The sequence below is a fragment of the Coffea arabica genome, chromosome 4e, assembly GCF_036785885.1.
Source record: "Coffea arabica cultivar ET-39 chromosome 4e, Coffea Arabica ET-39 HiFi, whole genome shotgun sequence".
In the NCBI taxonomy this organism is placed as follows: Eukaryota; Viridiplantae; Streptophyta; class Magnoliopsida; order Gentianales; family Rubiaceae; genus Coffea; species Coffea arabica.
This window is the reverse complement of record NC_092317.1, coordinates 557,251-584,396: the sequence shown is the minus strand read 5'-3', so window position 1 is coordinate 584,396 and position 27,146 is coordinate 557,251. Positions and strand designations below refer to the sequence as shown.

Here is a 27,146-nt window from a genome sequence, read left to right as displayed (position 1 = left end):
GAAGAGATAAAGGCAATTACTTAAATTGTGAGGTCTAGTTCTTGCATTTTTGTTGTCAAGGCTTGGAAAAATCTCCTATTTAACTTAAAAGATAAAGGGTTTTTGTAATGCGTGTGTTTTTAACCCACATAATATTCATCTAACCCAATATATATATATATATATATATATATATATATATACATACTAACAATTATTATTAATTAAGTTGCTTTTATCTAGACCTCACAATAAAAGCTAGTATTAGTATGGATATGCATTATTATATACGAAAGTAGTGGTTTTTTAGTAGGTATTGTTTACTTTAGACACATTTTCAAATAGTCTATCTTTTTTTTTTTTTCTTAAATGCATTTTATATCTTGAAAAGTGGTAAAATAATTAATAATAAGAAAACATTCTTACTTTCAACCCAGGTTAACACCTCTTTTACTTAGAATACTCATATAATTATTTCTTTCCTTTTCTCTTTTCCTGTAGGGGGACTTCAAAAATTTGCACGAAAGACATTAATCGAGTTCTCTTTATTTTGGCGAATTTCCATTCCACCCCAAGAGAAAAAAAGAAGTATCAGACTATGAAAAAATTGTACAAATACACAAGTAAAAGTTTTTTATTTTTTGCCAAGTCCAGAAAAATATCGAGAAATGAAAAGCCAACCCATATTATCATGTGCAAGGTTCCGCGACATCTAGACGAAGCAGCTGTGTGGCTCTCCAGGCACAGGCAGCTCCACTCCTCGCTGCTTCACTCTCTGCTTCCGCTGTCCCCGCCGCTTTTACCATATCCAACCGCCAATTCTAACCTCCGGACTAAGTGTATGGAATTTCCCCGAGACGCCACCTTACCCTACCGCGCTATCTGAAAATCGTGCCCGTTTCCTGGATGACCTCCCCATGCCTTTATTAGGTACTCAAAAACATTTCTTGCTCCGTTTTGGTTTTCGCATTTCTTATTTATTTTTCTGGCTTTCGTGTTTTTCACCAAATGATTTCAGCTCATTTTATATGGGTGTTAACTTCCTCGAGCTTCGTTAGCTTTAGTGGTCTCCCAGTTTCCTTCATTAGCTACTCAAATTGGAAATGTGCGATTTACTTACAGGGTTTCGTGTTTGTGGTCAAAAGATTGTTCCTGTAATTTCACTTTTGTTTGGTATTGGAGTTTCTTTTGCTTCGTGGGCTTCGAACTCCTTTTGACTGTAACTCGTCAACTCATACAATTTCTTCATTTTTTATGCAGATATTGCTACTGCACGGTCTTGTCTTGGGAATACTCCATATATATTTAGGTCTCAAAATATTCTACACCATGAATTTGTATACAGAAATCAGAAGGGATTATTGGCTTTTCCATGGAAATTTGTCTGTGTCCCTGAAAAAGCTATCAACTATAACCTGGGGAGGCTTCATGTGTGTAGGGGTCGACTTGTGATTAAGGCAGTTGCTACTCTTGAACCAACAAGATTGGCCAAGAGAAAAGATGAATTTAGTTTGAGGGTTGATGTTGATTCAGGAAGTTCCGCTGTACCTCATGGGATTGAGCAGCAATCCTCAAGTGACCACTCAACTGAACCTAATGACAGAGAAAAGTTGAGAAGGATGAGGATTTCGAAAGCTAACAAAGGGAATACCCCATGGAACAAAGGAAGGAAGCACAGTCCTGGTGATTCTTTTTCAGCTGGTTTTTTTCATGTACAACAAGTGTTTATTTGTTTTTAAGCTGCTGATTTGTCTAAAACAATCTGGTGAATCCCTTGCAGAAACCTTACAGAGGATTAGAGAGAGAACCAGGCTTGCAATGCAGGATCCTAAGGTGATGTCATGTAAGAATTATCTGATGTAGAAGTTCTGCCATGTTGTAGAAATTATGAGGAGGATGTAATTATAAACTGCTATTTGATTAGTGTTTGGAAATTGCAGACATTATAATCTTTTTCACAATTCCTGTCTGATCATTAGGTTGAATTTGGTAAATGGTATCAATTTCACGTACTGACTTGGTTTTACTCTGAACCAGAAATGCATAGCTTTTATTGGAATTCAAGTTGTAGTGAACATTACTGCTGTTGCTCAATCACCATTAGTGCTCTAGGACACAATAGGCAGACTTTACCCTGAATATCTCAATAGTCTAAATAATATGTCTGACTTATTTTTCAATTATATGTCTAAGTTTAAATGATGTTGTATGGTTATCGAGTTCATATTAAATAACAGAAAGCCAGCTGATTTTCAGCACTAAATATGAGCTAATTCTTGGCATTACTGATTATTTAGTGTGGTTTTGTTAACAATTTCTGCTGATACAGGTCAAGATGAAGTTAATTAACTTGGGCCATGCTCAAAGGTCAGTTTCTGTAGCTGGCTTGTACTGCTACTGTGACCTTGTATTGCAATGGTAGTTGCAAGATATTTTAAGTCTGCAGACCGTATTGAATTACCTTTCTGAATCTTCCTTAAATGATTGTGTAGTGAAGAAACAAGGGTAAAAATTGGAGTTGGTGTGCGAATTGGGTGGGAAAAACGTCGCAATAAGTTAATGTTGCAAGAGACCTGCCTCTATGAGTGGCAAAATCTACTTGCAGAAGCTTCAAGAAGGGGTGTTCTTGGTGAGGCAGAGTTACAGTGGAACTCATATAAGATTCTGGATAAAAAGCTTGAGCAAGAGTGGGTGCAAAGCATTGAAGAAAGAAAAAGAACACCAAAACCAAAGGGTAGCAAGAGAGCACCTAAGTCTCTCGAACAAAGGAGCAAGATCTCCGAGTCCATTTCAGCCAAATGGGCTGACCCTGTAAGAGCTTGTCCAGAAGAACTTTTTTATTTTTTTATTTTTTTATTTTGTGATTGAAAACTTCCCTTGACTCAATGGCAGTAAATCATGTTTGTTTGAGGGCTATTGCATATAACATTTTCAATTTTAGTCTTATTTTGCACAGTCCATTATATATTCCTCACCGCTGTTTGTGAAGTTTTTTCTTTTAATTTATTTTACCTAGGAATATCGAAATCGGGTTTGCTCGGGTCTGGCAAAGTATCATGGCATAACAGAAGGGGTTGAAAGGAGGCCAAGGAGAAAGCCAAGTGTTGATGGACAGACAAGGAAGAGAAGCCCTTCCAAGAGGATAGTTGATTCAGATGATTCTTCAAAGCCTGAACCCAAGAGCCATATTCAACGTGTAATGTTGAAGAGGAGTAGCGTGGCCCCATATAAGGATCCTTTGGCGAGTTCAAAATTAGAGATGTTAAAGAACATCAGGGCGCAAAGAGCAGCTGCTGAGAGCAAGAAAACTGAAGCTGTTGCTAGGGCAAGGTAAGTTTTTTATAGTTCTCATATTTTTCTCTTCAAAGTAATTTTTTCTTTCCAAACTGTGGATTTTGTGATCAATGTGAGGAGTTGATAGATCCTCTTCTTTAGGGTTGGGAAAGTTGCCAATACAAGACAAAAAGATTTTCCCGGGACAAAAACATTCATTATCAGAAGAAGGATAATTGCTTTAATAGTGGACAAAGTGAGTGAAAAGAATTTCCACATTATTTCCTTGAGCAAGAAGACCTGATTTATCAACATCAGTGGTCTTATCTAGGGAAGTTGCCTCTGAGAAGAAGTTTTAGCATTCTCTGTGGGTGGTGAAGTAACACAAACCAGGAAGGGAGCGGTATGAGGCGGAACATATATGTGTATTTTGTATGTGCATGTACCTATGAAATTGATGAAAAGATATAGAAATATAGAAGTGGTTTCAGTGTTTGTAGAGGGAGGAGAGCTTAAGTTGTGTCAGCATGCATGAGCTCCTGCATTGCCAATTGACCTGATTAGTTCAGATTACTGGTTATTGGATATTGATGAACGTTCAGGGTTTTGGTAGATGATGAGAAGCTAGCAATAAACATTCTGAACATTAGCCGCAAATTGTGATTTGTAGAATCTTTTGATGTTGAACCAGATTTCCTATGTTGCAGATTGTTGATTGCTGAAGCTGAGAAAGCTGCCAAGGCTCTTGAAGTAGCTGCTGAGAAGAGCCCTGTAGCTCAGGCTTCCCTTGTCGAAACTAGGAAGCTAATCGCTGAAGCTATCCAATCTATTAGTTCCATAGATGAAGGACAGGAAGAATTGCAAAATGATGGTGGAAGTATATCACTGGCTGCACCTGAATTTGTTGGCCTGGCCAAGTTGGAAATGAGTGAAAATGTTGAAAATCCAAACCAAATTGTTAAAAGAAAAGTGAATGGAGCTCAAACATCAAGATCAAGTAATCGTGACCTTATTGGGTTCAAATTTGAGAATACTGCTTTGCAAGATTTAGGGGATGCATCGAGTGACATGATGGGGTTCAGTTTCGAGGAACCTGCATTGGGAGGATTAGTGAATGGTACAGCGGACGTGCAGAAGCTCCGCCAAACTAGACTTGAAGATTATAGTGTGGCTTCTGTGTTGTTGGATAGTGCCGGAAGGGTAAAGTCTTCCAGTTGCACAGACCGTATGGTCGATCCCGCATTGAGCGGCAGCCCACAGCGTGAGGATAACCCCCTATTGAATGGAGTAAAGTCCTCCGAATCTGGTAACGAAGAAAAATTATCTAAGTCAGCTAGTGTGACTAAGAAATGGGTTCGTGGAAGACTGGTTGAAGTGGCTGAAGAAAGTTAGCTTAGTTCAACGTACATGGTAGATTTGATTGATGCTGCAGATCTTCCCATCAGGCTGGAGGTATAGTGTAGATCACCTGGTAATCTGTGGTTACGTCGGATGGAATTTCTTACCACAGTATTGTTCGAAAATCTTTGTTCTAGCTATATATGATGATGACTATCTAGTATAATCATTTAATTTATACCACCAGGGATATGATTTATTGCCCATGTCCACCACTCTGAAGCATTGGGGGTTTATATGTCCTCCCTACCAGTATTTAAAAGTGATGAGAAAAGTATTCCGAGACATAACAAAATTCCTAGTAGCAGCTTAGAAGCAGCTAAGTACGGGAAAATGGAAGGATAAAAAGTAGATTACCAAATATAAAGTTGGGATATAGATTGATTTTTTTGAAATCCAATTTAGATTGGTTAAGCTGGTTTTTCGATTGTTTGGGAAGTATGAACACCCCTCTGTCTCTGGCAGCTGATGCACAGCGTTGCGTTTGGACCAGATCCTGTTTTGTTGAGGTTGAGGATAACTTTGTTAAAGTCAGATCAGGAGGAATTGCAAAGCTTTTAATGAAGGAAAGGAAATAGCTAGTCGCGTCCATCTGCATCTGCATTACAAAATTGAGAGCACGAAAGTTGAAAAGAATAAAGGAAGTAACGATATGTGTACAGAGACTGGATTGGTTTTGGTGAGAGTGATTTTTGGTTAATATTTTAGTTAAAGGGTTTTCAAGTGTCCTCTTTGGTTAGCATTAAAGCTTGATAGGATGAGAGACAAGGTTCAAACTGTACCTCTCACCAATTGTCATATTAAAGTGATTTTGCTTAAAAAATCCAAATAAGTGCATAATGTACACGTTTGATCTGAAGGTGATTCAATCCCCTTCGAATTATCCTAAGCCTCCTTAGGTCTGGCCTCCTCCCTCTAGTGTAATATAGATTAGGTCATACAACAGTTATCATTTCTGAAAAAAAAAAGTATCCTCTTTGATTAGAATCAGAAAGCAGCTCTAAATTCTTATTCTTGACTCGGAGTGAATGGTTTCCTCGATCTCGTTTCCAGGTACATATTTTTTTTTTTGCATAACGATAACATAACCAATTAATGTTGATTCATTGAACTCATTTGTTGACTTGTACTGACTGGCGTTTATGTGTATCGTACTAGCATTCGGCTTCTAAGTCTGACATTTGGGCTGGCATTTTGGTACGTGATACTTGTGTTGGGTCTTGTTTCCACTCAATTCAAAGGAGAACTTTTTTTTTTTGGGAAGGGAAAGAGGTTGGGCTTTTTTTTTTTTGCTTAGAGCCCAGACATCAGAGAAAATTGGGCTTTTGGGAGGCGGCGAGGAAATTGAGCTGGGTCCGGTAGCAGGTCGCTTTCTCGACAACCGACGATGAGTGTACTTGACACTTCCTAGTTCCAACTAATTCCTTGCAATTTACAAAATACTGCTTACAAATCAGAGTGAATTATCTGGTGTGGTGGCCTCGGGGGTTAGATCTCATTCTCCTCCATCACTCCCACTCCCACTCCCGCTCCCGCTCCTCAGAATCATCTCACATTTTTGGTCTTCCATCAATTTACCAGAGCAGAGCAAAGAATTCTCAAGTACTTTTTTAAAAATAGAAAAAAAAAACAAAAAGAATGATGGAGTCTCAGTCGTCGTCGTCAGACGAAGAAGACGATCGACAGCATCTAATCGAACAGAACGAAAGAAGAGGCCTCCCTCACTCCCCTTCCAAGTCCCCCCGCCACTCCTCCTCCGCCTTCCAAATTGACTTCCCCCGACTCCCCAACTCTCGCTTCACTTCTGTTGCAAGCTTCTTCAACAATAAAAGGTACCTCTTCGCCGTTTTCCTTCCTCTCCTCCTCCTCCTCCTCCTCCTCTACTTTACCACCGACATTAGGAACCTCTTCCATACCACCACCCCCATTTCCAACCTTCTTTATGATTCCTCCTCGCTTAATCGCATGCGCCAGTCCGAGCTCCATGCTCTTTACCTCCTCAAGCAGCAACAGCTTGGCCTTTTCACCCTCTGGAATCGCACCACCCTCCTCCCACATAACCCTCTTAATTTTTCTGTAAATCCCACCAATGCTTCTTCTAACCTTGTCGATTCTTTACCTTTATCCTCTCCTGCTCTTTTAGAAGATTTGAAATCCGATCTGCTCCGCCATATTTCATTGAATAAGCAGATTCAACAAGTTTTGTTGTCGTCCCATCGTTTGGGAGATCCGCTAGATTCCTTGTCCAGTAATACCTCTACGGACCCCACCCTGGGAGCAGGTTTTGACGGATGCAGGAAGGTGGACCGGGGGCCTTCGTCCCAGAGGAGAACAATCGATTGGAATCCCAAATCCAATATGTACTTGTTTGCAATGTGCGTGTCGGGACAGATGTCCAACCATCTCATTTGCTTGGAGAAGCATATGTTTTTCGCGGCTGCGCTCAACCGAGCTCTGGTTATTCCCAGCTCCAAAGTTGATTACGAGTTTCATAGGGTGTTGGATATTGATCACATCAATAAATGTTTGGGAAGGAAAGTCGTGGTTACTTTTGAGGAGTTTGCGGCGAGTAGAAAGAATCGTCCGCGTATAGATAAGTTCCTTTGTTATTTCTCGTCGCCCCAGCCCTGTTTTATGGACGATGAACGCGTCAAGAAGTTGAAGTCCTTGGGTGTTTCATTGCCTAAGCTTGAGTCTGCTTGGACTGATGACGTTAAGAATCCAAAGCAAAGGACGATTCAGGATGTTCTGTCCAAATTTTCTACTGACAATGATGTTATTGCGATTGGAGACGTGTTCTTTGCTGATGTGGAGAGGGAGTGGGTGACGCAGCCTGGAGGTCCTATTGCTCATAAATGTAAAACACTGATCGAACCAAGTCGTCTCATTTTGCTCACTGCCCAGCGCTTTGTCCAAACATTTCTTGGAAGGGATTTTATCGCCCTTCATTTCCGCCGACATGGTTTCTTGAAGTTCTGGTATGTTTTCCTTTTATCTTTTCGTTTCAGTATTGAGCAATGCATCCTCTAGGATCTCCCTTTTAAGTGTTGGGATATGTTTATGGTTGGATGTGCATGTTGTAGGATTTCAGTCGAACTATTTGTCTGGGAGTCTGTGCCCCTTAACCGTCTTAGTCTGTTGGCAAGTTTAAGTTATTTGGGTGAAATAGAACTAGAAGGAGCTTTCTTTTGGTTTCTGGAATGATTAAGGGGCTACATCAGTTGTCTTGGCTATAATGGCAGCATTTAAGCATCATGAGAGTAAAATCATGCTTTTCAGTTACAAACTTTTGGGCTTTTTCTTCCGCCCTCCTTTCATTACCATACTGTAGTTTCTGGAGAATATTTTTTACCACAGTGGATTGTTGGACAGCACCATACCTCTAACCCTGCCTGCTATTTTATATCAGCAATGCCAAACAACCGAGTTGCTTCTACCCTGTTCCTCAAGCTGCTGATTGCATCAATCGAGTGGTTGAACGAGCTAACACTCCGGTGATATATCTTTCCACTGATGCCGCGGAAAGTGAAACAGGTTTGCTCCAGTCACTTCTTGTCCTCAATGGGAAGACTGTACCACTTGTGAAGAGGCCTGGACGGAGTTCAGCAGAGAAATGGGATGCTTTACTGTACAGACGTGGGCTTGAGGCTGACTCTCAGGTGAGCTTATGATTTCTATATAATGTTCTTAGTTTTCAAATTTTATGTTACTCCTTGGATATCTCTACTGGCATTAGACGGGCATGCAATTGACCTTGTCAAGTTTACTCCTGATTAGCAACCAAGGAATGATCTGTAGTATGCAAATTCAATTAGTTTAGCCCGTTGCATTTGCTTGTGTTTTCTTTTCCGTTTGATATTCATTCCGAATGTGGAAACTTAAGGAACATAATGTGACAATAATCCACCCTCAGTAGTTTTCTTGTGAGGTCGTTTGAGGATGCTGTTTATGGTGTTGTGGCCAATGCTTCTGATGTTGGGGTTCGTGATGATGATATAGAAGGAAGAAGAAATGAGTTTGCGAATATGGATCAGTTTAAGAAGATTATTCTAGTGGAATTTCTTTTTTTTTTTTTTGGTAGAGTGTGAGAATCCACCCTCGATAGCTTTCGTCTGAGGTCATTTGTTTTCGTGTTGTGGCCAGTGTTTCTGATGTTTGTTGTCTAAATGATACAATTTAAAAAGAAAAGGAAGAAGAATATATATATATATATATATTTTAAAGAGGAATTACTACAGAACTGGATAGAAGAGTGACGAGAGGGTTGATCTTATTTGGGTTTTGCACCTTTTTTTTTTTTTGGTTATTGCTTTTAAATGGTTTAACTCGTCAAAATTTTTAGGTGGAAGCTATGCTGGATAAGACTATCTGTGCTTTGTCGACGGCGTTTATTGGGTCCTCTGGATCCACCTTCACAGAAGATATTTTGCGGCTTAGGAAGGACTGGGGATCTGCATCAATGTGTGATGAGTACCTCTGCCACGATGAAGTGCCAAATTTTATCGCAGAAGATGAATGAAAACAGTTGATTTTTTGTCCTCTGGACGGAGTTGGCTCAAGCATATGCTTTAGCTTTCGAGTCTTAAGCATGGAGGGTGATCACCGACTCTGGTTTGTGCTGAAGAAGATGAATGAAAAGGATGAAGAGGGTGGTTTTTGCTTTGTTGCGCTTGACAGATGTTACCTTTACTGATCACTCCATGGGTGGTTCACCCCTGCAGATGACTTGACTACCATATTCTTTCTGATATATATATATATATATATATATATATATATATATATATATAAATGTATATGTATTGGTTTTTTCAGATAGCTGTGATACGTATTGTTGTGTATGATTGATAGTAATATAATTTCGCGAGCAGTACTTGTATTCTTTCTTGTTTGGACAGCCATTTTTCAAAGAAAAATTGTTAGTTTTCCACGATCACATTTCCCAATCACCTTTTTACCTCACATGTATCAAATCGCTACAGTAATTTTTCTACAAAAAATCTAGAAAAATGCAATCGCTACAGTAATTTTTCTACAAAAAATCTAGAAAAATGCAATCCAAACACAAGTAATTCTGATCTTCATTGAAGTTATACTTTGCATGACAATTTGATAATATAACGTACCACTACTTTTTTTTTTTTTTTTTTTAAATTTACAAATGGGGTAATACCTATACTATCTTATCTTACCGATGAATGCAATTTAGGAGGGAACCAATTGAGATGTCTATAAGAGCTAAGAAATTAAAAAAAAAAAAAAGATTTGAGGGGGGAGATCCGGTTGAATTAAATTAGGTGGGCTAGACGTTGACAGTGAACACGGTCGCTTGCAGTAGAATTCTCAACCACCAGGCGACTTGTGAGGTTATGAACATATCATCTTCATAGTTACATATAGATACTTCCATTCCAGGCATCGATCGTAATTTAATATTTGTTTGAGTTCTGAAACTAGACGTTTCTGGGATCAATTTTTTTCCCCTCCTAAACTCAACATGGGCAGAGAGTATATTTGTGTAGGTATGCATCTGTAGGTCTTTGTTTTGTTTTGGTACGTATGTAGTTGCAGAGTGAGATTCAAATTACGAAACACCAAATACTTAATAAATTGTGGAGTTTAGATAGATGAGGAGGTCAGTCGCCATTTTTGGAAAATGAATTGCGAAGCAGTCGTTAGCGGAAAGAAAGCTGTTGCAAGCAGAAGAAGTAAAGGGAAAGCGTATTGCAAAGGGTTAGGCGCTGTGTAGTAGATGTGGAAGCAGAAGGGGGGCTGGGGAGGGGAGGACTATTACTCGCACCTTAGGATAGTCAGTTGCCCTATTAGTACTAAATACTACTGCTACCTGTCCTGTCCTGCTAACATCCGTAGCACTGCAGGAGGTGCCCGCCGCTTCGTCCAACATCGTACGTATATTTCCTCTTCGATTAACCAAAATTAGAATCGAGTCATTGTCCTGCTTCCCACTCTGTATTTCCAAATATATCCATATCTTTTTTTTTTAATTTGTTTTGCTACATCAGATATATTTCAGATTCCATGTCTAGAATAGCTCATCCGAGTAACATCTAGCAAAGATTTCTCATTTACTCTGCACGCCTAATTGTTAGGGAAGAAGAAGAAGAAGACAACATAAAAGAGGAAAGCCCAATTTGTTTGACGATGAGAGCTAGAGTGGTGGTGTTTCCAATAAGAGGGAGGAACTGGGCTTTTAGCAGCAGATCTTCTTCTTCTTCACTCGACTCCCATTCATCCTCCTCCTCCTCATCATCTCATACCGCGCCGCCCTCCACATTCAAAGAGTTATGGAATACCATTTCCTCCCCTCAGCAGAAGCCGCCCTCTCATTCCAATGTCGAACTCCTCATTGATTTCTTCGCCAACAAGGTCCTCCCTCCTCCTCCTCGCATTTCCCCTTTACATTTATATCTTTCCTGATTGTTCCGCTTACGTATGTACCGATGGACTTTTGAAATCATGTCTTTTATATGTATATTTTTTTAGTGGTATGTAAGTTTGGGTTTACTGCAAATTTATAGATGAATAGAGCTTGGGGTAAGCTGGAAGAAGCTCCCCGGGGGACTTTTAAGAGCAAGATTCACAGGTATGGCTACATTTTGTTTGTCTTACTTCTCAAGATTTTCTTCACTATCACTACTATAGTCTTTAGGTCTTTTTCAGCTCTGGCTTTTCATTGCTTCTCCTGTTGGAATTTGATGCCACTATTCTCTTTTTTTTTTAAATGGGTTTTAGGTTGGGTGTGAAGCTTTTGTCTCGGGTTAAGCCATCAGAAATTTTCTTGAAATCCATACCTAAGGAGGCTACCCATGTTGAGATCACCTATCCCTCCAGGTTAGCCTGCTTTTACCTCCCAGTAAGAATTGCCTGCTTTCAAGGGAAAGAGCACCCTCTCGTCCTTTGTTTTTATCTATTTCTCTTGGGGTGTGTGTGTGTGTGTGTATGGTTATGGTGCACAGAAGATGTAGAACTGTGATGGACAAGAACTCAAGAGCTGTGATTTCATGAATGCAACCTGGAATATTTCAAATATTAACGACCAAGGACTTCATTTGATGGTCCTGTATGGTGACTCATTTTTGCTTTTTCTGCCTGGGTTTTGGCATGTGAAACATATCTCTTGTAACTTATGCACAGCTAGAGACTTCAAAAAAAACAAAAAAAAAAACTTGAAATACAATAATAGATACTGATGTTAAACATACTCTGTTGTCTAAAATTTTGAAAATTTCAGCTTTCATCCTTTTTAACTTTCTTTTGTGTATCTGAGAAGCAGTTAAGAGGGAGTAAAGGGTCAAATAGCTAATCATCAGTTAAGTGCAGAGAGTATGGAGGGAGGGTGGGTGGTTATCTGCACATTACTTATCCATAAATTTTTGGAGATGGTTCTTGTCTTTGCATTCTAATTTTCTTGATGTAATAAAGGGAGTTGACCTAACCAAGCTTCAATCAAAGCTCGAAGTTCTACTTTTGCTTCATATAATATGCATTTAAATTTCCTTTGAGTTTGCATTCTAATTTTCTTGATGTAATAAAGGGAGTTGACCTAACCAAGCTTCAATCAAAGCTCAAAGTTCTACTTTTGCTTCATATAATATGCTTTTAAATTTCCTTTGAGTAGAAGAATATTGTAGGATGCAATTAGTCATTCGTATGTAATTATGTACATGTATATCTGAACTTCTTCTGGATTCTTTCTGATAATCTCTTGCCAATATTACAGTTTGAATGCACGACTTGTCCGCAGAAGGATACAGCATATTGCCATAAGGTAAATTCTGCTTACTATGGATTAGATTGTTGTTAATGTTATCATTTTTGCTAACATCAGATGCTTCTAAAGGTTCCAGATTTGTTTGAAAATTGCTGTCATGTTGGAAAATCTACCTTGACCCAATACACCCACTAATATGGACTCCTAATTCTGGAACATATAAAGTTTACACTTCGCTTCAATTGTCACAGTCCTGCTTATTTCCTTGCATCAATATGGTGTGGTTATGGCAGATGACTATATGATGTACATTTGAACAAGAATGTCCAGATAAATGATTGCAAATATCTCTTTTATGTCTTTGACATCTTAAACTGAACAAATATATATGGTCTTGGAGCAGACTGCCTAGCAACAATATTAGGATAAGTGCATCTAAGTTTCCTTTGCATTTGGACATATATTTAGATAGGAGAACTTAGTTTTGGATAGGTTCTGTTTGTGAAGGCTATATGTCTCATTAGACTTTGGTATGTCCACTAGGGGTGATAAATGGAGAAGTAGGACGAAGAAGAGGTGGGGATAGCGAAATCCTTTTCATGGTCATGTATTAAGTGTGCAAGATACTTCTGAATGCCACTTTTTTGTCCAAATTTTCGAAATGGTATAGAATGCAACAGGATAAAATTGAAAAGTCAGTATTCTCTCCTTAATTTTATTCACCGCCTGAGGCTTTTTTTTATTATTTTTATTTTTGATACTTTATGCCAACCAGACTGGTAAGTTAGACACCCCTCCTTTAGCGAAGAATTGTTTCCTTCTCTTCATCGGCCACTCTTATCGTTTTCCTGAATCGATCATGCCTGTTTGGAGCTTATTACTGGTTGTCCTACTAATTGCTGGTGTAAATCATGCCCTTTACTAGAGAGTTTTGATGCATGTATAAACTAGCAGATGCAGGGTTTTTCTTATTATTGTTGGCCAGTTTCATTTAATTCATTCATCAAATTAACTTATGACCTTACTGCATGAGTATTAGGGGAGCTGTTCTTCACAAGAAGTACTTCTATGGATCAGTTACATTGCTTCCCGCTACAGCAATATTAGCAGTATGTACTAGCTTTTGCCTACAATATTGAGCGCATTTGGTTCTTTTGAACATGTTGCAGTTTTTGATACATCATTTTCTTCTCTGCTGAAGTTGTTTGTTGCTTTTTTACTGGGTTATAATCTTGTGAAATTTATGTAGGTCCTACCGTTGCCTAACATTCCGTTCTTTTGGTTCTTGTTCCGATCTTATTCTCACTGGAGAGCTCTCAAGGTGAGATAGTTTTTGGAGTTCATTTTCCTCTTGCATGTGAGTTGTTGGATCACACGTGTAGGCTAGCATGAAGTTGTTAGGTCCACTCAACAGCATCTGCTGCAGATTATTTTTCCAGGAGTTTGAGAAAAGGAAAATGATTCTCCTGAAGAAATGAGTTTGGGATTACTCTTGTACATAACAGTGGTAATTTCAAACAGTTCACAGTATATCGTTAAGTGCCTTGATGTACTTTGAGTTGCCAGCTCTGCCCACATGGATGAAGAAACATGCATCCTTTTGTTGCCATAGCAACAATGTCTTAATGTTCTTCTGCAGCCATTAGTTTGACAAACGTGATAATCATATGTAAGCTGCATCCACTGTATCCCTATTAATCCCTGGCATAGGTATATCCTTGGGAGTTAAAAATAGCTAATCTCAACCAAATCCTTTGAGGAGGCTCAGCGTTCAACTTATAGTCTACGGGCCTATCTGTCTTCTGCCCTACATTTATATTTATGTATTTTGCAAGTTCCTCTTCCCATTTAACGTGCTTTTTTGCAAAATGTTTCATTTAAAGTTGTATATATATATATATATATCAATTGATGTAACTGTTTATGCTTATGCTTTCAGGGAAGTGAGAAACTTCTGCAGCTAGTGTCAGATGGTTCCACTAATCAAGATTCTTCGATTGAGAAGGAGAACAAAGGACTGCAGGACTCTGAAAAAGGAAAATTTGATTCTCTTGGTTCTCCTTGGGTAGGATTTCAAACTGATTTCTTCTTAGACATTGACTCAAAATGGTTGCGGCATGGTACTAGTTAATATTTGTCGTGATCTTCTGATTACTTTTTGGACCATTCTAGTATTGTGCTCTTTTGGGATAAATTTGGTAAGTTTGGTTCTGATTATATATGTATAGCTCTAAAGATTATCTGAGTTAGATGTTTTTGCCAGCATTCAGTTTCAAAAAATGAGAAAAAATTGGGTCCTCATTTGTCGTTTTCGTTTTTTCTTTCCTTTTTTTTTTTTTGGTGGAAAGATGGAATTTCATATCCTTACCGCCTACTGACTCGAGTATGTTGTTATATACATCACTATTAGGTATTGCAACCTTCTGATGAGCTTCACAAGCTTCTTCAAGGCAAAGATGCAGAAAGTGCCAACGAGTCTACTGTATCAGAAATATGCCAGAGATTTTCATTAAAGACAAATGATGTTTTGAAGTACAGGAATTCATTGTAGTTCAAGTTTTGCATCCTTTCTTTTAGTGTTAGTTACATATCAGTTCAAAAAGGAAATTATAGATTCACTGCCGTTAATTTTGCCAAGCTGAATTGATTTTTCAAAATAGAAAATCGGTCAATTTTTCTCAGCTTGCTTATCACTAAAACGTCTGGAAGCACTGAATTGCTGGATGCTGAGAACTGGACGGGCATATGCTACTATATATATATATATACGGTTCCGTTTGCTAAAAGCTTTTTTTTGTTTGTTTGAATGATATGGTATTGTCTAATTTTAGGTTTTGATAGTGAGTGAAAAAGGAGATGCAGCAGCAGGCCGGGCGGCTGGCTGCGAATTTTGGTTTCATATGATGTTCTTCATTCAGTAAGCAGTAGCTAGTAATTGTTTCATGTGCTTGGTTAAATCATGAATGTGTACTCTTTTCGGTTCCAAGAAGACTACATATACATTATATATATATACAAGAGGTACTTGAGCTGTGCAAAGCACAGCTTGGGCCCCCTAGAAATTTAGTCAAACACATAACATCAAATTATTTTAGCACATGATAAATCAATAGAAATATAGGAGAAAATTGGGCCTCAAAACAATTAAAATTAACAAATGTTATTTGAACTCTCATTTTTGTTAATCACATTTTCACTATTATTTTTATCATATAGTTTTTATTTATTGTAGGAATACAATTAATAAAATATGGAGTATAAATAAAATTTCCCTCAGAATTTGTTGTGAAGAGAAATTCCATCTATGAAGTTAATACCTCTATTTATTGTGATTTGAATAAAGATTTTTGAACTATTATTATGATAATACCCAAAAAAGAGAGAAAATCAATACACTACAAGTGCATTGCTGTATTAATTAGTAGCATAGTCTTAGTTGTAACTAAATCAAAAGCAGTCATAATGCTTCCAGTATTTTAATAATGAGAAAAAGTTTAGAAAGCCACTAAGACATGTCACAATCTTCAACATCAATATAATTTACTCTAAAGTTTCACATTTTTCTTTCTTTATTTATTTAAATCCCGTTTAAAGGTGACAACATTATCCTGCAGCTCCAGAATATAAATAGCAAGGTTAGATAAAAAATATGAATTGCTATGTTTCCAGATCTACATATACAAATTAGAATTGAACCATTTTTTTTTATTGCAAAAACATCTTCCTAATCAAAATTGAATTTTCTAACAATTTTTAATTGTGACTTCTACCACCAACTACAATTTTTATATGCCAACCCAATTGATACTACAGAACCTGAATAATTAAAAAACAAACAAAAATTAACGTTAGTTTAAACATATACAAAATCTTATAGAACACATAGGTAGAAGAATGCCTAGCTAGATTTATCTTGGTGGAAGCATCACATGATATATTTTTTCTCTTTAAAAATACACAAAATTGTAGATAATTACAAAATGTAACCAAAAAACAAAGAAAAAGAAAAAAAATGTGAAGTAAGAAATCAAATCGTGGGAGGAGAAAAGACAAGAAAGAATTATTGTTCTATTCTTCATAGAAAATGATCATTGGTATAAAATGAATTCTAAGATCTTTTTACATATTTTAATATTTCACATTTTATCCATGAAAAATACCAAATAATAGCATCATCCTATAAATTTAACAAACAAATGCCAGTTGACTATAACATTATGATCTAAGAATAGAGCAAATATGAGAGATTAGACATGAAGAAAAAAAAGGAAGAAAAGAAAATGTAAAATGGGATAAAAAAAAATTTCTCTTTGTTAAGTAGCTAATCATCTCGACGAAAAAAAAAAGAACATGGCGACAATTTTAGTTAGATTAGTTTTAAAAAATAAAAAATAAAAGCACTTGTCGCAAGAAGAAGAAGAAGCGACACAGTTGATTTTCTGAAGGAGAAAAAATATTTTAATTATTTTGGCCCAATTGAATCAAAAAAGGGAAGGAAAAGTTTAGCTAAAATGACCAAGAATCCGCTTGTTAAAAATATGTGCAATACATGTGTAAAAAAGATGGGGTGCTATAGTAACTTGGCTCAGAGAAAAAATATTTTAATTATTTTGGCCCAATTGAATCAAAAAAGGGAAGGAAAAGTTTAGCTAAAATGACCAATAATCCACTTGTCAAAAATATGTGCAATACATGTGTCAAAAAGATGGGGTGTTATAGTAACTTGGCTTTTTTCTTATATAATAGGTAGACTAGTAGGTTATCGGCTGTGCTAAGCACAGCCTAGGCCCCCTATAATCTGTTGTCATATATTTCTATATAAGACCAATCAAGTATGCAGCTAACAATATGAGACTAAACAAAACAAAAAAATCATTAGCATTGCAAAAGATAAGAGAAGATGACAAAAGATTGAAAAGTAGTTTCACAAATAGCTTAATATCTTCAAGTTCAAATTAGTCTTACAGAGACAGGAGATGACTTGCTAAATACTTAATATAAAGTACAATCATAGGCTGCAATTACAAAAGATCACATATTGAGATCCATTAAGGTGCACAAAAGAACAATTTCTTAATGGATATCAATATTATGTCAAAAGATGCAAGATTAGATATGTAGCTGTAAAGTGCTTTAACATTAGCAAAATCAGCAATTCAAAAGGCTTCAAGGAAGTTCAGAGTTCATTATCACGCTGCCTCTTCAAGGGACTTCCAGGTGCATTGGTAGACAGCGAGGTAGGTGTATTAGCTTCAGCAGAATTCAAACCAAATCCGGGAGGCACAGTTCCAAAAACCAAGGCCCTCTTTGCTGTGGTCACTGTAGGCAGCACTTCGTTTGCAGCAGCAGACGATTCAGCGATGGTATCAAGCACTTTTTTGGTTGATGGACTGAAAAATTCATTTTTCGTGGTAGGCTGCAGGACAGTTGCATGAATGTCTGGAATTTTTTCATTCGTTTCTGCAGTTGTGATGGCCATTGGAATGTGAACTGATTCCTCAGTAGTGTATGCCTTGATAATATTATATTTGCCTTCCTTCTGGCCTTGATAATCTGACTCATAGTAGCGAATGAAACAAACAATCGCATGCTTTCTGATTGCAGATGATAGTTCAGCAGAAAAGTTAAGCTCCTGGATTTTTTTGTTTTAAAGTATAAATAATTAGTAATGATATTCAAATTCTGAGTAACTTCATGTTGTGTAAATAGAAGTGGATCCCAAGCATAAGTTATGGAAGGAAACAAAACATATTATACCCAAGACATTATGGAATTACTGTGAAAGATGGCAAAAGCAAATAATCTTTTGTTTCCTACAATCATGACACTTTTACATGGTGAGAGCAGCATTCATACCCAAGAAAAGGAGCATAAGAATCAGATTATTCGATAGTTATTACCATTGGACCTCAATGAACTAAATAAAACTCTCACTTTTTTTTCTATTCGGGTAAAGGCCTAAAAAGGCCGAAATCTTTTGCGTTCATTTGGCCCATTAATATAGACCAACAAAAGCACATTTTGAAGGAGAGATGTTCCAGTTGTTGTATCAACGGAAAGTGACTTGGTGAAAAGAAGGCAGAACTATTTGACTCATTATGGACATGCAGTTCCAATTCGATTGAGATTGGATCTGTAATGCGAAGAATGGCCAATTATCTAATTGTCCAATCGTGCACAAACTCTAATAGTATTAAATATACAGTTGCAATTGTGCAAAAAAATTCTATTTACTTATTTACCTAAAACTTATCAAATCTGGCAAAGAAGGGGCTGGAAGAGGTAATTTGATATCTCATTTATAGGATAGCTCAATTGGATTCAAATCTCAGAACGTTATCTAGGAAAATGGACACATTGACAGCTATCACTGTTTTTTCCTGAATATCACCACTCCTTCTTTTGCTTTATGGGTTTCTTACAACTAAATTCCTAATAAATTAGGCTCACACAACAGTAAGAATTTGACAGTTTGTGGCTTCAGTAACTAATAGAAAAGGGTACAAGCATGAGAGTTCAAATTAGCAGGCAAACGAACTGGCTGAGCATCACACACAAAAAGAACCAAAAAATGGAAAACAAAGATGAAACTGGCCATTCGAGCAGAAATATAGCCCACATGGTATAGGAAAAGTCAGCAGAAATATAGGAAATTATAATTGGCAGCAGATATATAGGCACATGAAGCTCATCGCACATGAAGCACATTAAGCAAGATGCATTAAGTTGGTAGTTGTATTATCATGCAAGAGCTAAACTTGTAGCAGTTTTTTTTTTGCCAAGATTGTTAGCTCACCTCAGTATGAGCTTCCCAGAGTTGAAGTGCTGTAAATGGGATAAGCTTTTCAGCATCAGGGCCAAAGATAACAGTATTTATGGAGCCCGTACCATCATCAACAGCAATTCCAACTCGGGTCCTATTACACATTGGAAACAAAATATTATATTCTAATTCATTAAAAGAGAGGGAAACTTAATTCGGTAATTACCTTGCTACAACTTTGCTCTCTTCTTTGCAAGATGGGCATCTCATAACCCATCCTACGTCAACATTGATAGCCTTTTGGCAGTTCTCACATGCTTCAAACCAGAATTTTTGTTGTCCAGGGGACAAACTGATTTTTCCTGTTATCCAAGCTGTTTTCACCTAATAGATGTTTTTGTGAACAGAAAGAAGAGTATCTGAGTTTTGCATTAATTTGGATGGCTAAAAGATATAGATCAGGTTATAAATCAAAAAGGAAGTTACATCTTTGAGTGTGTTAAATGCATTGGCTACACTGATTATGTCGTCAGCACTTGGAGGTGGCAGCAGCTTAGATGAATCTTTGTATGCCATTTGTTGTATCAATTCTGCAATTTCTTCTTTATTTGCATTATACCTATCCAAGAAATTAATGCAACAGAGACTATAATTTATCAAAAGGATCTAGAAAAGTTTAACTAAAATGATCAAAGAATATGCGTACCATTCTTTGAGTGCATTTGCTTCAGAAGAGGGAGGATTAATCAGAAGGCCACTCCCAGGCTTGGTTGTCAGAGATAAGTCTGATAATAAAAGCAATAGTTATCATTAAGTAATAGAGCAATTTAAAAGACAGTGATAGGCTGAGTTATTCTAACTGGATGACTATCATTGAAGTATAAGCTGTTAAAAGTATATTAACTTCACTTACAATTAAAAGTTGTGATTTTCAGCTTCATGCCAATGATAACGTTGGCATTCCCAATACTGTTTGCAAGCTGTGTTCCCTGATTTTGTTCGAACTCATTCCAAAGAGTAAGAAGCATTGGCTTTTTCCTTTACAAAGAAGAGGAAAAATGGGGAAAAATGTGAATGGAACAGTTTTATGCATTGAATAGGAATATTAAAAGTAAGGTCTATATAACTTACTCTTCATTCACAACAATGAAGTCTCTTGTTGTACACCCGTTATTCTGTTCCTTTGTCGCAAATGCAGTGACAACAACAGCTTGTAAATCTTAGTACAAACCAAAAGAGAAGAGGTTAGCTGTGTTTCAATAGCTAAAGGAAATATGAAAGTGAATTTATATTTCAAACAGTAAAGCATAGATATAACTTACTCTGAACGTTCTCCGTGTCTGCAAATCTAAAAAGGTCTTCAAATTTGGTGAATTCAAAAGTGCATGGTAGCATTGGTGGATTTGGCTCAACATACTCTTCAACTAATGTCTTGTTATGAAGCACCCATGAGAACTGATAGTCACTAACTTTATACTTTGCATCCTGTTTTTTGACAGTCCCACCAGTGATATAGTATCGCTTGAATGGTTGCAGCAGATTAGCAAAATAACGAATGTCGTTTCCATAAATGACAGCTGAAACCATAGTCCCCTGTTCACAGAAAGAACCAAGATGAGCAATACTAACCAAAAGGCTGAAGTACAACACTCGAGGCGAGAAACATACAACAGCAAGTATGCAGAGGTTTTTTTTTTTTTTTTGAAGGAGGGAGAGGGGGAAGAAAACATATAACAGCAATGTTTGAGTTGCAAGAAGCAAATCACTAAGAATAACCAGAGACATATATGAAGGAAAATGGTAGAAAAACCAGAACAGGATTTGACAATAGATTGCTATCAATTAATGTTATCAAGAGACTGCTATCGTTTGCCTCAATTTTCCTTAAAGGGAAAAAAAGTATTTCAGATCCAGGGATATGTAACAGGAGAAAACGCGGGACTCTTCGAAAGCATTGAAGTAGCAAAAATCTAAAACGCTTTCTGTATAGATACTTTAGCAGCTATTGGTCACGTTAGTAGCAACTACATCTTTTTTCAACCTTGTGGTGTTTAGTTCACCCAATTTATTAAGAGGATTACGAGACCAATTGTCCTCTACTTGTACAATGTGTTTAATAAAGTAAACTGAATCTAAGATTTTCGGGTTCAAAGAAAGTACCATATGTATTAGCAATTGACAAGCAAAAAAGGGCAACAAAACTAACATGCAAAAACTTGGATATACAGAGCCTATGTCTATAATCTATGCTCTAATGCTCCCATTCATTTTTTCCCTTTTTTTTGTGGCCCAAATGCATTGCAGGTGCTGTTGCCTATATCTATAAGTTGAACTAACGAAGTAATCAGGGTACTCTTTGAACTTTTCCTTATTTGTGAGTTGCTTTCCCTCCTATATATTTTCAATATTGGCAAATACTGTCTGCTGTGCTTTGGTACGGGAGTTTGTCCTTCCTAATGAAACCTAACCACAATATAAATAGTCTAATGACCTGCAAAACTCGAGAGATAGATTAAATTACTGCATTTAGAACATTTAAGTATTTTGGCAGCAGTGATACTTTGACCAAATTGGCTTCGTAATTTAAGTTTGATTCTTGTCTGTATAGGAGAAAATGGAGAGTTTGAAGGGATTGGGTGAATATCTCTTTCCTTCTTAATGTTTTATGACAGAAATGAGATGATGCACCTAACTGATTTAGATCAGAATCAGCATTTTGTAGTCGCAATACCTACCTTTTTTTTCCCTTTTGTTTTACATCCTTTGTTGGATTTTTAAAAACGTGTTCACAGTAGTAGTGAACACGTTGCAAAAGCCAGTAGATTGGACCAAAGTTCCTCGACCTATGAAATTAGGGAAACTGAAAAATGAAATGAGTAGATTGGACTAAAATTCCTCTACCTATGGAATTAGAGAAACTGAAAAAAAGAGATGCAATGATTGTTGAACCAAATCCTTTCCTATCATCACCATCTATTTGATTAGAGAAAAGTGATAAATGAGAATAAAATAAATTCACCTATTGCTGATCTTCATCTGCCGTGAAAATCCAACAAAAAAATCAACACTATAGTCCAACCAAAAAGAAGAAAAAACAAATGTTCAAAGCAAAAAGGAAATAACAAAAAATTGTACTTCCATATGAAATTGTACATACCGAATCAAGAGGGAAAAAAAAGGCAAAACCAGAATGAGCGAAGGTTAGAGCGAGAGTGTGATTACAGAAAGAGACGTGCAAATATAGATAAAAGGTAAGGGATAAAATTTTCCTGGAAATCAGGACAGATTAGGTGCGATTAAAAAGGGAAGATGAGATGGAAGTACTCCTATCAAAGATCAAAGTCTTCAAAAACATCCAGCCAAAGAAGCAAAACACGGAAAAACAGGGATAAGATGGCTGGTATGCTGACTTGGTATAGGCTGCACGGCTACACATTCAATTCTATCAAAAAAAAAAAGTAGCCAGAATGGAAATGAGATGGTATTGGGGTATTAGAGCTGTGTTTTCCTTTTTTGCTATAAATCATTTCCGTAAGTCTTCTGTACTTTGTTTTAGTCATTGAATGCACATTGAGGCACTCAAATGCATCCAAGCTGTAACATTTTCAAATCACTATATATGATCTCCCATACAGAAAGTTATACTGATTAGACATATATCATTGGTTAATTATAAACCTTGTAATATTATAGGGTAGAATCATGTAAGTTAAATCAGAATTTCACTATAGTCACTTTGCAAGCATTGGTATTTTAAGTTCCAACGGAACAATATTACCCAAGAAACATAAAAAGAAAGCAATATTAAAAAGTAATCGGCCTGAAATTAAATTGCACAGAGGATAATTAATAATCTGGACATGTTGATGATTTAGGAAATGTTAAATTGCTAAAATTAGTTTCAGCTTATATTACCTCAGAATCTGTTAACACGAGACGCTGAAATCTGATAGGCGGTGATCCGTTACTGGTTAACACATGCGATTTCTCCACAACTTGCACAAGCACTGTCCACCTTCTCATCTTGTCGTGGACTTCATGCACTGATAGACATCTCCTTGCCATTGTTATCTATAATATAAATAAGAAAGACACATAATCAGTTTGTAAGTTAAAAGAGAAGAAATTCTGGAACATTCAAGAAAACTGGAACTGAATCCTAAAACAACATAATTACTTGGCAGCTATGCGAGAAGTTTCAAGAACTTCTCTAAATACAATATTTTTTGCCTGGTCTGTTCTAGGCTTGTCAAAAAATGGAGGTTTAATGAGCACTTTCACTTGAGAAGCAGTTCTTGCTCGCGATAATGCAACATAGAGCTGCCCGTGGGAAAACACTGGTTCCTTCAAATAGATACCAACATAATCAAGCGTTTGTCCTTGAGCTTTGTTTATTGTCATGGCAAAGCATAAGCGAATTGGAAACTGAGTCCTTGTATATGGAATAGGATATTGTTCATCAGTTGGAGGTTGTAAGGGAATTCTATGGATGAAGACATCTTTGCCAGCAAAATCTCCTACAGCTATTTGAGCATGAATGACATGTTTGCTCAAACTTTTACAAATTAATCTTGTTCCATTGCAAAGACCCTCAGTAGGGTCGAGGTTTCTAAGCAATATCACAGGAACACCAGGTTTCAAGATTAGTTTATAGGGTGGAAGGCCACTGGGAGATAAGGAGTTTAAAAAATCTTCATATTGAACTTGGTTGTTTGGATTCAAAGCTCGATCGAAACTCAGATATTCTACTGCTGTACCTGGAAATTTATCAATTAAGATATCATTCACTTCATCCACAAAATGATTCTTTGTGGTGAGGATTGCTCGATTTAATGGCAAGGCAGGATTTTCGGATCTATAATGAATGTGAGGATAAACCACATCTATCAGATCATGTAGTGATGCATTCTGTGAACCGTTGCTAACCAAAATAGAAGAAGGCAGGTGTATGAGACTGTCATCTTCAGCTTGGTTAGTGCCATCACCTACCCTTAATAAGTAATCAGTGAATGAGGGATCAAATCGAGCCCTCATGTTTTGTGTGAGCTCTAATTTTTCAAGAGCTGGCCAGATAGGGGAATTAATCAAAGAAGCAGCAATGGTTTCAGATTGGCTTCCCTTACGAACCACTGGTAAGGTTTGCCTGAAATCACCCCCAAGAACAATTACTTTCCCACCAAAGATCTTATCTGAATTCATAAGATCTCTAAGAAAATCATTTAAAGCTTCAATCGCAGATCTCTTGCACATTGGAGCCTCATCCCAAATAATTAATTTGCATTCCTTAATCATACTTGCCAAACTGCTTTGTTTACTAATTTTGCATGCTCTGCCCTCTGAGGTATCAATTGGTATTTTAAACCGAGAGTGAGCGGTTCTACCTCCAGGCAGTATTGATGCAGCAATACCTGATGTGGCTGTCGCTAATGCTATATAGCCCTTTGATCTAATATCAGCTAACAACGCTCTATAAAGAAAAGATTTTCCAGTTCCACCAGGGCCATCAACAAAAAATGCACCACTCTTATTTTCATAAACTCTTTTAGATATAGCTTCAAATGCATGCCTTTGGTTCTGATTAAGCAAAGAAATCGCATTTAAGTCCTCTTCAAGAACTCTTATGCTTTTTTCAGCCAATACATCTCTTGTTTGGTTGTCTACATCTGAGAATGAGAAATTATTAGGAAGTAAGCCAAATGAAGCTATATTTTTTCCCATTGACTGTAGAAAACCATTTATTTGCTCTAAAACTTTTCGTTTGATTTCTCTAGGAGACAATTCAGTATTTCTCATGAAATCTTCGGACATGACAGACTCAAATTTTGTCCATAGCTGTTTGGGGTCATTAGGACTGGAATAAACTAATAGCGTAGCAAAAAGTCGTCTCATTTCATAAGGCATATGAAAGAGAGACGCTTCTTGTAGACAAAATTCCTGGCTATTATCATCCTCAAGTAGGCCACGCAAGAGAGCAGCCTCACGAAAGGTGGTAACTTGCACTCCATTGTGAGTCATTAAGTCTTCAAAAGACTTTGGAGCACGAACTTTAGACAAAAGAAGTCTAAGGTAATATCTTTCTCCCTCAGATGGATGAGCTGTATTTATTCGGCCTATAGAATCTCCCCTATCTCTAATTTTCCAGCGTTTTTCATCAGCTAACCAGACAAAATGGTCTGGAAATTGAGCGTATGTGCAATTTAGTTCTTGTGCAACTGAATCTGTTCTATTCATATAGAAAAATTCAGTCAACATTGTCTTCCTATTTCTTGGATTTTTGACTATGTTATTTAAATTTTCATGCTTCTTGAAGTGAATTGGCTGAAAATTTGGAAGATGCAATTGAAGGTGAATGATAGCTGGTTTAATTTCTCTCATGGAAAATCGAAATAGTCTCCAAACAGCTTCAGGTGGGGAAACCCACCGAGCTGCCTGATATTGCTGAATTTCATCAATCTGATTGTTTGGATTATCAGAATTGATATGGAAACTGATTCGATCATGTCCTTTGCAGATATACTTGTAAATATATTTGACAGCCTGAATTGTTGAGCAGATCTCAACATTAATGTGGCAATTGAACTTAGCAAGTAAATATGCATTATGAGGAACAACCCATGTATTATCAAGTTTTTGTTTTCTGACTTTAATTTTAACACCATTGTTTCTTCTTCGGTATTTTGGATAGGAATCTAGCGTCTGAATTGTCTGCTCAGAAAACTCTTTTGGATAAGAATTTTTGCAGCAGCCATGCTTAGTCATGCAAACATTTGATGGGTTCAACACACCACAAGGGCCGTGCATCATGTGTTTTTTAACCATTCTATACAGGTGCGGATATTTTGTTTTATCTGGAATTTCTGCACTGACAATTTTATCATATTCATCAGGGATAAACATTTTGTGCTGAGGCTTTAAGATTAAAAGAAAATGAACATGTGGCAGGCCTCTTTTTTGAAATTCTATCACATATGTATAGGCTGCCACTTCTCCAAAAATATTTTTCTTCAAAAGTTCATTCTTTAATTCTTCTAGTTTTGCACGAAAGACCCTTACAACCAAATCTGGTCGATTTTGGGCTTCCTCTGTCGGCAGTAAATGTTCTTTTATTTCCGGCCAATTGGGATTGCAAGTCATGGTCAAGAATATATCCGGCTTGCCAAATTTTTGGACCAAAGTCATTGCATCTATGTATTTTCTTCTCATATTTCTAGGTCCTCCAATAAAGCTAGCTGGTAAAAATACTTTTTGACCGACATTGGCTGCCTGGACTTCACCAGTACCTATTGAGTCTACTATACCTTGTAAGAACTCTTTTCTAAATTCTTCTTGCTGGGTTCTCAAATAATCTAATCTTTGTGATTCAAGTTTAACATACATATCAACAACGTATTGCTGAAATAGCCTACCAAAGTGCAATAAAAAAGATTCATCATCATTTCTCATTTGTAATTTATAGGCATAGTATTCACGGATGGAAACGAAATCAGGATCGCCGTCTATTCCTGCCATTACTGGTTGAAAGAATTTAGAAAAAAGGTTGATGAGGCTGGCATGCTAAAATTAATAGAATACAGGTGAAAAAGATTTATTCTACTTACAGTCTTGTTCCATTTGTATTAACTCTTCAGCAGTAGAAGCATTCATTGGAGAAATAGAAATTTGAGCATCCCTTTTCCTAGTTTTTTTTTTGTGCACATTTTTGCCTTGTTTCTTAATTCCTTGATGCCAACCAGATTCACCAAAAGGAAGCAAAAGAGGGTACTGGAGAGGGTCATAACAGCCATAGTAATATTGGATATTGTGTGAATGGCCACCATGGGTGTACACTCGAATATCTCGACGGCTTGTTTCTCCATTTTCTTCTCCCTCTACCCATAAAGCAGCAACTTGGGACACTGTAGGCTTATTGAATACTCTTTGGTCTAAACCAGGGTGTGTTCGTAAAACAATGCGATAAGTATCAAGGTTATGAACCTCTCTCAAGCCGCGAAAGAATCTAGC

General features: G+C 37.0%; 5 protein-coding genes across 9 annotated transcripts in view; 3 read left to right on the top strand and 2 right to left on the bottom strand.

Moving 5' to 3' along the window:
* Nucleotides 1-654: 654 nt before the first annotated feature.
* LOC113739780 (uncharacterized) lies at nucleotides 655-4,856 on the top strand. Its single transcript, XM_027267115.2, has 7 exons — nucleotides 655-909; nucleotides 1,240-1,662; nucleotides 1,760-1,812; nucleotides 2,309-2,346; nucleotides 2,472-2,790; nucleotides 2,996-3,309; nucleotides 3,960-4,856. The coding sequence occupies exons 1-7, from the start codon at nucleotides 897-899 to the stop codon at nucleotides 4,642-4,644; spliced, it is 1,845 nt and encodes a 614-aa protein (XP_027122916.2). The 5' UTR covers nucleotides 655-896; the 3' UTR covers nucleotides 4,645-4,856.
* Nucleotides 4,857-6,057: 1,201 nt separating this feature from the next.
* LOC113739918 (O-fucosyltransferase 36-like) lies at nucleotides 6,058-9,532 on the top strand. Its single transcript, XM_072046885.1, has 3 exons — nucleotides 6,058-7,628; nucleotides 8,060-8,309; nucleotides 8,993-9,532. Exons 1-3 carry the CDS (start codon nucleotides 6,289-6,291, stop codon nucleotides 9,167-9,169), a joined length of 1,767 nt encoding a protein of 588 aa, XP_071902986.1. The 5' UTR covers nucleotides 6,058-6,288; the 3' UTR covers nucleotides 9,170-9,532.
* Nucleotides 9,533-9,923: 391 nt separating this feature from the next.
* LOC113739556 (uncharacterized protein C23H3.12c) lies at nucleotides 9,924-15,063 on the top strand. 2 transcript variants are annotated; one of them, XM_072046883.1, is made up of 9 exons: nucleotides 9,924-10,556; nucleotides 10,761-11,037; nucleotides 11,190-11,254; nucleotides 11,404-11,502; nucleotides 12,392-12,439; nucleotides 13,422-13,491; nucleotides 13,632-13,703; nucleotides 14,322-14,447; nucleotides 14,793-15,063. In XM_072046883.1, the coding sequence occupies exons 2-9, from the start codon at nucleotides 10,813-10,815 to the stop codon at nucleotides 14,931-14,933; spliced, it is 846 nt and encodes a 281-aa protein (XP_071902984.1). In that variant the 5' UTR covers nucleotides 9,924-10,556; nucleotides 10,761-10,812; the 3' UTR covers nucleotides 14,934-15,063. The 2 variants fall into 2 exon arrangements, with proteins under 2 accessions (XP_071902984.1, XP_071902985.1); XM_072046884.1 differs by lacking the exon at nucleotides 9,924-10,556 and having other exon boundaries at nucleotides 10,897-11,037; nucleotides 11,155-11,254.
* A 2,218-nt stretch (nucleotides 15,064-17,281) lies between these two features.
* LOC113741293 (replication protein A 70 kDa DNA-binding subunit B-like) overlaps nucleotides 17,282-27,146 on the bottom strand; it is a 78,124-nt gene continuing 68,259 nt past the window's right edge. For all 4 annotated transcript variants that reach the window (XM_072046878.1, XM_072046880.1, XM_072046881.1 and 1 more), the window contains 9 exons: nucleotides 23,061-23,216; nucleotides 20,468-20,738; nucleotides 20,277-20,364; nucleotides 20,059-20,183; nucleotides 19,852-19,930; nucleotides 19,632-19,764; nucleotides 19,372-19,529; nucleotides 19,179-19,299; nucleotides 17,282-18,014 (listed from right to left, as the gene is read on the bottom strand). In XM_072046878.1, coding sequence (XP_071902979.1) covers nucleotides 17,559-18,014; nucleotides 19,179-19,299; nucleotides 19,372-19,529; nucleotides 19,632-19,764; nucleotides 19,852-19,930; nucleotides 20,059-20,183; nucleotides 20,277-20,364; nucleotides 20,468-20,738; nucleotides 23,061-23,210 — 1,581 coding nt within the window. In that variant the 5' untranslated portion in view covers nucleotides 23,211-23,216 and the 3' untranslated portion in view covers nucleotides 17,282-17,558. The remainder of the gene's footprint in view (nucleotides 18,015-19,178; nucleotides 19,300-19,371; nucleotides 19,530-19,631; nucleotides 19,765-19,851; nucleotides 19,931-20,058; nucleotides 20,184-20,276; nucleotides 20,365-20,467; nucleotides 20,739-23,060; nucleotides 23,217-27,146) is intronic.
* LOC140005813 (uncharacterized) lies at nucleotides 23,319-26,654 on the bottom strand. The gene has a single exon (XM_072046771.1). The coding sequence runs from the start codon at nucleotides 26,652-26,654 to the stop codon at nucleotides 23,319-23,321; it is 3,336 nt and encodes a 1,111-aa protein (XP_071902872.1).